Source organism: Quercus lobata, chromosome 4, assembly GCF_001633185.2.
Source record: "Quercus lobata isolate SW786 chromosome 4, ValleyOak3.0 Primary Assembly, whole genome shotgun sequence".
Classification (NCBI taxonomy): domain Eukaryota; kingdom Viridiplantae; phylum Streptophyta; class Magnoliopsida; order Fagales; family Fagaceae; genus Quercus; species Quercus lobata.
In genome coordinates, this window is record NC_044907.1 from 11,233,587 (window position 1) to 11,244,804 (window position 11,218).

Consider the following 11,218-nt stretch of genomic DNA (forward strand, 5'->3'; position numbering starts at 1 on the left):
TTTTTGCAATAATTCTTCTTTTTAGCCCAAGGGGCAGGATTTACTTTTAATTACTTTTTGAATGCATGGCAATAAGAGGAGTTTTTTCAGAAATTACTAGTGTATTTTTTCTACGATCTAGTAAGTCCGCAACCAAAACCACTAAGTCCATAACATGTGGACCAAAAAAATGTCAAAGACATCAAGGCAAAGGCCGACGGTCCAGGAAATCTTAAAAGGCTGACGGACCAAGAAAGATGTCAAAGACATCAAGGCTTAAAAGGCTGACGGGCCATAAAAGATGTTAAAATACATCAAGGCTTAAAAGGCTGACGGGCCATAAAAGATGTTAAAATACATCAAGGCTTAAAAAGCCGACGGGCCATGAAAGATGTTAAAATACATCAAGGCTTAAAAAGCCGACGGGCCATGAAAGATGTCAAATACATCAAGGCTTAAAAGGCTGACGGACCAGGAAAGATGTCAAAGACATCAAGGCTAAGGCTGACGGGCCATGAAAGATGTTAAAATACATCAAGGCTTAAAAAGCTGACGGGCCAAAAAGGTGTCAAAAACATCAAAGGTAAGGCCGACGGTCCAAAAAATCTCTAAAAAGCCGACGGTCTAAAAGATGAAACAATCATCATAGGGACAAGGTCCTAAAAAAAAAAAGGGGGGATGTTAAAAACATCAAGTCCTAAGAAACTGACGAGCTAAAATGATGTTAAAAACATCGAAGCTAGAAGCTAAAAAGGCTGACGACCATTAGATGAAGCGATCATTGTATGGACATAGCCCTCAAACCAAGACATACAATAATGAGTCATCAAAACGACGGATTTAAGAGATTGACGACCTTAAAACAGTAGCAAGGGCTGTAGACCAACGGTCATCAAGCCGACGGAGCTTAAGGCCTAGGCACGGCATTCATGCCAACGGGGGCTTCCAACAGTGCAAAATAGCTGACGTAATCCAAGTAGACGAGAATAATTACCAAAATTTCGTCTAAGGCCACCATCAACAAAGGGATATAAAAGTTACGGAAATTAAACACAACTATACACAAACAAAAGCCCAAGGGAAACAAAGAGAACACTTAAAGATTGTTTGAAAATTACAACTACAACTGTTTTATACATAGCCAAAATACAAAATAAGAGCTAAGGGGCAGGAACATCAGCATTCTTGCCGTCAGCATCCACAATCACAGCAGGAGAATCAGAAGCAGCAGGATTAGCAGCAGGCTGGGCCAGGACCACGCTGTCGTCGCGCCTCGGAGTAGACTGACGGAGGCTGTCGTCTCCATCACCCATGGTGATCCCGGATAAATCCAACTCCGGGTAGGCCGACGCGACTTGCTGAAGGCAGTCTTCAAACCCGGTGCCATAATATTCGCCACACGAGTCAAAGAAAGCCTGCGACGCTTTGAAATCTCTGATCGCGTCAGCCCCCGCCGTCTGCAGCTTTTCGCTCAGTGCCGTCACCTCTTCCTGGAGTTTATCACTCCGACTACCGCTCTCCGTCAGCTTCTCCTTAACTTCTTGCAGCTCCGTGTTGAGGGTACGGACGGCATCCTTGTACTGAGCTTGCTGGTTCATCAGGCTTTTATTGTGACTGCGGACTCGAGTGACGACCCCCTCCTTCGCCACACAACGATCTTGAAGGGCCTTGACACGAACCAAGGCCTAAGAAAACACATCCGTCAGTTGAAAAGTATACCAAAGCAAAGCAAAGCTTCCCCAAACAAAATTTTAGTAAACATACCCTGGTAAGGTCAAAAAGGGCTGACGCCCCTAGTTCCTCCGTCCCCACCTGGTCACAAGGTTCAATATCCGTCGGTTTAATCAGGGACCCAACCTCCCCGACGGCATAATCCTTGTGGGTCAGGAGACGGCAGGGGCCCTCGCTGACGGGACCGGCAGAAGTCATCACCCCCTTGCCCGCACCATGACTAGGCTTGGGAAGGGACTTCTCCTTCAGTGGTTCGTCCCTTGGAGTGACGGCAGCTTTCTTTAAGGGACGGCTGTCATCACCGTCAGGCTTCCTCTTCGTCGCCTTAGCGACGACCTTTGGAGTTGACGAGGCCTCCCCTGCCGCCTCCTTATTCTTTCTCTCCTCCTTCTGACGGGCTGCGGCGGCCCTTATCCTTTGCTTCGCAGAGTCCATTTCTACAACACAAAGAACACCATTAAGGTAGGTAACGGAAGAATAAAAAACTGACGGGATAAATTAAAGCCTACTCACGACGGCGTGCAAATTCTTCCAACTTTCGAGCTTCCGCTGACGGATCTGGACCCCCACAGTATAAGTGAAGGGTGTCAAGGGTGATCAAATCCCTACACTTACGTTCTTCCAAAGGAATTTCCAGAATCCGTTGGATAAACTCCTCCTGCTCGTCAGTTATGTGAGGGCGGGTATAAGCTGAAAGAAATAAAAAGTATTGTTAGCATCGCCTCAGAAAACACACGAGCCTCATAGCTGACGGGATTAACCTGAATCCCTGACGAAGGCCCAAGTATTGTCAAAGTAACCACGGGGCATCGTCGCCCACTCCTCCTGACGGCAAACCCAATCCGTCCCCTCAACAAAAAAATACCGACTCTTCCAGTTCCTGTTTGAGTCTGGCATATCCGACACTAGCCTTAGCCCTTTCTCCCTGGCATTAAAATGATACGTCCCCTTAGACGAGGCGATGTGGTGAGGCCTATAACAATGAAAGAATTCTTCTAAAGTGAGCTGACGGTGTCCTCCGCTAAGACTGCCCCAAAGGATTTCAGATCCTATAAAAGTCCTCCAGGCGTTTGGGGCGATCTGGGTGACGGATATTCCAAGGAAGTCAGCAAGCTGACGGTGTAGAGCCGTCAACGGTAATCTCAGACCGGCAGCAAACATGGCGTCATACATGCCAACGTCAGCTGTCCTCCCGGAATAACACCTCTCATTCTCTGTAGGGAGACGGAGGGGAATGTGGTCTGGAATTTGATAACGAACCCGTAACTCCCTAAAAACTTTGTCACTCATCCCAGGCGAAAATTTGTTGACGGCCCAATCCTCAGGAAGAATGAAGGGACGATTATCTCCGGGACCCTCTGAGGTCCCTTCACTGGATCTCTCATCCCCGTCACTGTCCTCCCCGTCAACATCCACTCCATCCTCGCCATTTCCATCCCCTCTTCCCTCATCCTCATCTCCCTCAGCAAAACTCTCATCGTCGTCAGGAGATTGGGCTGACGACCCTCTCTCTGACGGAAGGGAGAAGTTTGACTCATCTCCAGAGCCAAAGGTTTCGTCGTAGCCCGCTCCTTCGCGGACTGACGACTCCTCACAAGACGCGTTACTCGACATCTGACTACCTACAAGTGACGGGCTTAAGCTAAGTACCTAGGCTGACGACCATACTAATGAGGCAAAATAACAAAGGGAAAAGAAGAAGGAAGGAAAGAAAAAATGAAGACTTACCGGTATGAAGGCTTTCTAGACAACTCTAAAAGACAGCGCCAAATAAACCGACGGAAGTAAAGCTGACGAAAGGGGGGCGACGATCTTCCTCTCCACAAGATCAGCAAGAATGAAATAGTGAAAAATGAGGGGAGGTGCTGTTTATATATGAAAAAAATGGCGCGAAAGACGAAGCGACGTCTCATCGAATGCAAAGCCAATAGGAGCAAGCCACCTGTCCAAGGCATTAAATGCACAAAATCCACGCGAACGATATCCCAGTAAAACAAACTCCACAACCCGTCAGTACAAAGTCTGACGGAGGTATGGAGTAGGGGGCAAGTGATGAGGATAAAACTAGTTAGATAAGGGTGACGGGCAAGCTTGACAAAGCCGACAAGAGGGAACTGTACCGTCAGCATGTCTTCAAGGCTGACAGGGGAGTAAAGGAAGAGCACACATGTAACCGGGCATCCTGAAGCTGACGGAAGTAAAATTAGACTGACAGGAGTAATTAGGCAGACGGGAGTAAACTTGGGCAGACGAGGTTATCCTAAACTGACGGCGTGGGTCTACAAGTTGATTGAACTGCCCGTTTACGTATATAAGTAAAATAACTTGCTCTCCACGTTTCAAGGAACCTAAAGACTCCTATATGGAAAGAATCCCGTAAAATACGCCCAAGAAGACTCCTATAAGGAAAAGACTTCTACTCCAAGGAAGAGAGGTCAACCATCTACTACTATAAAAACCCAAGAACCCTTATAAAACAGGTACGCATAATTTACCCTCTCTAGCACTCTAGAGCAGTGAGAATAGTTCTAACTTGACCTTCGGAGGGTGTTTGGCCGGTACCACACCGGTACTCTCTGCTAGGTTCTTCCTTTTCGTTGTGCAGGTGCCGTTTGATCGTACGAGGAACGTGTGACTCACTGGTGATACTATTTTCGGCTTCATCATTATTTTTTATGAGTTATTTAAAATTGAAATACTAATTGTATAGGGTATCATTTTTTCAATATACACGTTCAAATATGTTTGATATAGTTTGAAATAAAAAGAAGAAGGAGAATTTGACAATTGCATCCATTCATTTTGTTTTTATGATTTAAGAAAGAAGGGTAAAATGAAAATTTACATCTTTTAACGAAGGAAATGAATCATCTTGTCTGTATTTTTTTGGATTTTTTTTTTTTTTTTGAAAATACTAAGGTCTTAAAGAAACTGACAGTGGTGTATATCTAAAATGACCTAACTCTTGGATACACAATACAAACTTTGAACCTCTTTAACCTCTTAGAAAATTTTTTAGAAGTGAATGAAATATTTCTTTCTTTTAAAAGTATCTACCAACTAATATGCCTCTCCCTTCATTTCCCTTCCAACCACTCTAATTCTACCCATTCGCACAGGTTGTAATGCCACGGCTTATAAAAGAAAGCAATGGGAAGAGAAAAAAAAAAAATTAAATGTAGAATGGATAGAATTTATATATTACATATCTAAAAGTTGAAGCGTAGCATTTATTGTTGCTACGCTCCAGTTGAGCCAAATCAACATCCACCTCATTAACATTTTCTTTCCAATTTTCCTATAATTGTTTTTAACATTTACTTTTTATTTTATTTTAATATTTACACTTTTTCCAACCTTTCTCCACCCTTACTTTTTCATCTTCCTACTACTTTTTCATCTTCCCACTACCTTCTACATAAATACTATTCTTCTTCTTTTTATCTCCACTCTACCCTCTACATAAATACTATTCTTCTTCTTTCTCTTCATCTTCCTTTATCTTGTCTCTTCTTATTCACACTCTCTTACTATAAATTTGTAACTATCTATTCCATTCTATGCATGGCTTTCTCTCACAAAAAAAGGTTCTCTCTCTCTCTCTCTCTCACACACAATTTTTCGATGAATTTTTTATACATTCTTCTATCTATGCCAAATTACTAATCTTTGGGAATCCTTTCTTTCTTTTCTTTTTTTTTTTTTTCTACACTAGAATCATTATGCTCATTTTCTCACTTAATTTAATCGGGTAGTTTGCCGGAATTCAAAAAACGGTTCTCTCTCAATTTTTCGATGAATTTTTTTTTTTATACATTCTTCTATTTGTGCCAAATTACTAATCTTGGGAATTCTTTATTTTTTTTTTCTACACTAGAATCATTATGCTCATTTTCTCACTTAATTTAATCGAGTAGTTTACCGGAATTCAAGTAAAACCAGACAATAAGGAATCTTACGGCATTGGAGAATGCCTAAATATATACCAACCCAAAGTTGAAAGTCAGCAAATTAGTGGAGCTATGATTAAGCTTCAAACGGGATTGATGGTATTGCCAATGTTCTTTAATTAGCATCCTTATTTCTATTTCTCTATATATGTTTCTTAGAATTAGTATTAGTCTCATTTTTATTTTCTCTATTATATTCTAGGTAAACCAAGAGTTCTTTAAAATTCCACATTGGTTAATGCCATTTAGATTTGTTTTTTAAACTTTTTTTTTTCTATTTAATTGTTAAATGTTATCCTATTTTTGTTCTTTCTTATAACTCTAATTAATGTTGATGGGTTTTTTTTTTTTTTTTGGTTAGTTAAGGTTGATGGTTCTTTCTTACAAAGAAAAGAAAAAATTGAAAACAATTGAATTCCGTATAAGCCTATACCTAAAGGGGATAGGAGCCTTTGTTTATTTGATTAGAGACAATATATTAAAGGGGCATATCATTTGGCGATTGCATTGCATTTCTTGAGGTTAATAGATAGAGCTTGTCATTATAGGAAAAAATTTTAGGTGGGGATAAGGGCGTCATTTTGTTTGCTCTAAGAGTAACAAAAGATCCTATTATAAAGGAAGCCCACAATCATATCACATGCTTATTGCACTAACCATGAGCACAACACATTATTCTCTCTCACCATGTTTCTACTACATTTGCATTTAGCAACCTAAGTTTAGAATTTACTCCCAATAGAAGACTTGTAGAATCATTTAGTTTTTATAGGAAACTAGCCGCAAACTCGTGCGATGCGTGGGAATATAAATATTATACAATGAAGTGTAATATATAAAAAATAACAATTACTTCAAGCATTGTCTTATTTTCCAAAAAAAAGATTTTTACACTTATTTTTTTTAATCTTTTTATCTCTACAAGTATATCATTTTAATATTTTTTTTTGTGTATTTCATTAATATTTTTTAAGGTGAACCATATTCTTCTAACTTTGTTGTAGTGTGTTACATTTGCTTAATATACAACTCATCTCTTAAGGAATAAGGAAATTATCATTATAATAAAAAATCATCACAAAATTACAATGTTAACTTAACCAAAATTAAAATAAAACTAAAGAAATAAAAAATAGATTTTATAATAATTTCTTAGTCAAAAAATTGCTAAGTATTCAAATTCCTATTTCCAAAAACAACTAAGTATTAATCCAAACCAAAATTCAATCAAAAATATAAAAGGGAAAGAAAAGACTTTTTGATGGGAAATTAAAAAAACACAATACAAAAACACATATTAAAAAAAAAAAAACCATCAATCTTAATTAGAGTTATAATAAAAAATAAATAAATAAATAATCTTTTATGTGCAATTGTTCTCTTTAGTGGTATTTATTGTTCTATATTTTATTTTTACTTTTTTTCTTCTTCTCATCTTATGTTATTCAACATTTAAATTCAGTAACATCTTCCATATCATTAAATTATTTATATTTTCTCTCTTTTTTATTTTTAATAATTAAACATGGAATATTCCTTACCTTTATCTTTTCATCTCCCCACTACCTTCTACCTTAATATCACTATTCATCTCCCCACATCTTCCATATCATTAAATTATTTTTATTTTTCTCTCCATTTTATTTAACAAAAAATTAAAATTTTAAAATTTTACTTAAATTCAATAAATAAAAGTGTCCTCATAAAGTGGAGTAATACTAGGGATACACTCATTCTCAAACCCAATACATCAAAGAAAAAATATAATACAAAACAAATGCTAATTGGGAAACACTAAATTAAAAAAAAAAAAAAAAAAAGAAAAAAAAAAAAAAAGAGGATATCAAACCAAATATAATATAAAGAATAGTATGGATATACTAACTTAAGGGTAGCAAAATTAAATGAAGAAAAAAAAAAAAAGCTACAATGCATATTTAATGCAATAAAATCATCATCAAATTTTGGAAAACAGTAGGTTGCTTATGAAGAGAGAGAGAGAGAGAGAGAGAGAGAGAGAGAGAGAGAGAGAGAGAGAGAGAGAGAGAGAGAGAGAGAGAGAGAGAGAGAGAGAGAGAGAGAAGAGAGAGAGAGAGAGAGAGAGAAAGATAATCAAATGTCAATTAGTAACTATTAATTGGAAAACAAAGAGGTTGTAAGGAGAAGTAAAAATAAAAAATAAATATGACCAATATGGAGAACATTAAAAACTTTATATTGCAATAAAATTAGCTGTTACATTTACTTAAAAAATTGAATCAATAATCAATAATTAAACACAATCATAGCAATATATTTAAACTTAAAACTAATCAAACTCTAATTCATAACTAAAAGGAGATGTTCTCATGTAATAATAGAAATTACATAAGAAATAAAGTTAGAAAATTTTAAAACCCCTTTTTTGGAAAAAAAAAAAAAAAAAAAAAGCTACAATGCATATTTAATGCAATAAAATCATCATCAAATTTTGGAAAACAGTAGGTTGCCTATGGAGAGAGAGAGAGAGAGAGAGAGAGAGAGAGAGAGAGAGAGAGAGAGAGAGAGAGAGAGAGTAAAGAAAAAAAAATCAAATGTCAATTAGTAACTATTAATTGGGAAACAAAGAGGTTGTAAGGAGAAGTAAAAATAAAAAATAAATATGACCAATATGAAAAACATTAAAAACTTTACAATGCAATAAAATTAACTGTTACATTCACTTAAAAAATTGAATCAATAATCAATAATTAAACACAATCATAGCAATATATTTAAACTTAAAACTAATCAAACTCTAATTCATAACTAAAAGGAGATGTTCTCCTGTAATAATAGAAATTACATAAGAAATAAAGTTAGAAAATTTTAAACCAGCAAATCTATATATTACTAAAAGCGGTAGTGTAGCGGTTAATTCTACTGCGCTCATGTTGAGCCACATCAGTATCCACGTCATTATTTTTTTTTTCTATTTTCTTATAATTATTTTTAATATTTTTTTATTTCATATTTACATTTCTCCAACATTTCTTTCTCTCTTACCTTTTCATCTCCTCACTACTTCTCTAACATTTCTGCTTCCCTAACCTTCTCATCTCTCCACTACCTTCTACATTAATATCATTCTTCATCTTTCTCTTCATCTTCTTCTATTTTTGTCTCTTCTTATTCACACTCTCTTACTATAAATTTGTCACTATCTCTTTCATTTTATGCATAGTTTTCCCTTACAGAAAAAAGGTTCTCTCTCTCTCTCTCTCACACACACACACACACACACAATTTATGGGTGGATTTTTATTTTTTTTATTTTTCTTGCATCTTCACTCTATGTTGATAATTTTTTATATTCTTTAATCTACTTTAGGTTAATGCGATTCAGTTATGTTTTTTTAATTGTTGTGTTTTTTTTTTTTTCCTCTCTCTCTTGGATTGTTAAATGTTATCCTGTTGCGTTATGAAGGATTAAATATAGCATATAAATATATAATATTATTCTACTATATAACATGATTTGGATAATTTAATTTGTTAGTTATTGTAATTTGGTAACATGATTTTTATAGTACTCAATTTAGATGTTAAACTATGAGACTTTAATCATTTTTGTTTATTTTTTAATTATTTGTGGTGGACAAAGTACTCTTAATAATTGTATTAGAAGTACTCCGTAATGCCATTTATTTAGAGAAAAGCAAAAGTTGGCTAAACAAAAATTATTGGATTATTGGATGATAGACAAATTTTATCTTTCGCAATTTTACTTTTATTATTATTATTATTATTATTATTATTATTTTATAACAAGGCATATATAGAAATTTAGTTCTTAAATTTTGCTAATAATTGTTTATTTGATAATATGTTTTGGGTGGACAAAATTACAATTTCTGCAAAGAAAATAACCTTAGTAGAATGGGGCCCACGTGGGGGTACGGTGTGGAGGTGGTTCAAGGTAAATACGTCCCCTCCATATTGAATGCGTCCACAAACGTCCTAACCATATTAATGAGAAAAGACGCCTGAACAGTGTAGTTTCGGTTATTGCAACTAACAAAAAGCAAGGGGAGGCGGCTGATGGGACAGGTACTTGAATAAGTACCTGCCTGATCAACAGGTGGAGGGCCAGGATCAGCCAAGAAGGGCTATATAATGTGAAGACTGATGCGCCAAAAAGGAGGTTGGGAAAAAAAGGCCAAGAACCAGAGCCTCCCAGACCGTATCGAGGAGAATGACTCCTCGAGCGAACATGGCTTACTTTTGCATGAACACCACGACAAACCATCGTCCGGTGACCAAAGCCTAGCCTTTCAAACCCACGCTCTACAAATGATATTGTTTGGGCCTTTTTACGTGCGAGCCCAATATCATTTTGGGTCGTTACAAATCGAGTCCTTGCAATAACGTTTCTTACTATTATCATATTTTACTGTCTGGTATTTTCATAATAGAGGCATTAAATGAGAGTTAAATTCTTAGAACCTTTCATTAGATTTTAAAAGTCGTGGTGTGTGAAGAATATAAGCATTTAAGGATTTTTTTTATATTTTATTATTTATAAATAATATTGAAAGAAATGTAAAAAAAAAATGATTTTGAAAATTTTCATCTTTATTTCTTACATATTTCTATTATTACTGAAGAACGTCTTCCTTTTAGTTTTGATAATATATATGATTTTCTAGATTAGAGTTTGATTACTTTCAAGCTTAAATTTTGTATGATTGTAATTAATTGTTGATTATATGATTTAATTAAGTGAATTTAACAATTTATTTATTTGCATTGTAAAGTTTTTAATAACATAAGTTCATCTTTAATTAATTTTTTACTCCCTTAGCCGTCAGCCTCTTTATTTTCCAATTAACGGTTACTAAATAATTTATTTAATTGACGTTTGATTTCTTTTACAAATCTCTCTCTCTCTCTCTCTCTCTCTCTCTCTCTCTCTCTCTCTCTCTCTCTCTCTCTCTCTCTCCTCTCTCTTCTCTCTCTCTCTCTCTCTCTCTCTCTCTCTCTCTCTCTCTCTCCATTAACATCCTATTGTTTCCCAAATTTGATAATAATTCTAATGTACTAAATATGCATATTTTAACGTTCTAAAAAAAAATGCATATTTTAACATTTATTTTTATTTTTATTTTATTCCATTTTGCTGCATGAAGTTAGTATATCTATAACTATTAGTTTATTTTATGATATGTTTGGTTTATTATTATTATTATTATTATTATTATTTAGTGTTTCTAAAATAGCATGTGTTTTGTATTCTCTTTTTCTATTAATGCATTGTAACGTTTTATAAGAATACTTTATAAGAAAATTTTTTATTCTATTTTTTTTAATTGAGTGTTACTAAATTGATATTTGTTTTGTATTTCATTTTTCCATTGATGCATTGTAAAATTTCACGGGAAGACTTTATAAAAACAATTTTTATTTATTGAATTAAAAAATATTATATGTTTAATTTTTTTAAAAAAAATGAGACAAAATATAAATAATTATGATATGGAGGATGTTGCTAAATTTAAATGTTGAATAAAATAAGATGAGATGAAAAATAGTAAAAATGA

At 35.2% G+C, this 11,218-nt stretch overlaps 1 protein-coding gene across 1 annotated transcript; it reads right to left on the bottom strand.

The window, feature by feature from the left end:
* Positions 1-648: 648 nt before the first annotated feature.
* Positions 649-3,324, bottom strand: LOC115984593. The gene is made up of 4 exons (XM_031107613.1): positions 2,472-3,324; positions 2,224-2,400; positions 1,744-2,147; positions 649-1,664 (listed from the first exon to the last, which is right to left on the bottom strand). Exons 1-4 carry the CDS (start codon positions 3,322-3,324, stop codon positions 1,140-1,142), a joined length of 1,959 nt encoding a protein of 652 aa, XP_030963473.1. The 3' UTR covers positions 649-1,139.
* Between the last annotated feature and the right edge of the window lie 7,894 nt (positions 3,325-11,218).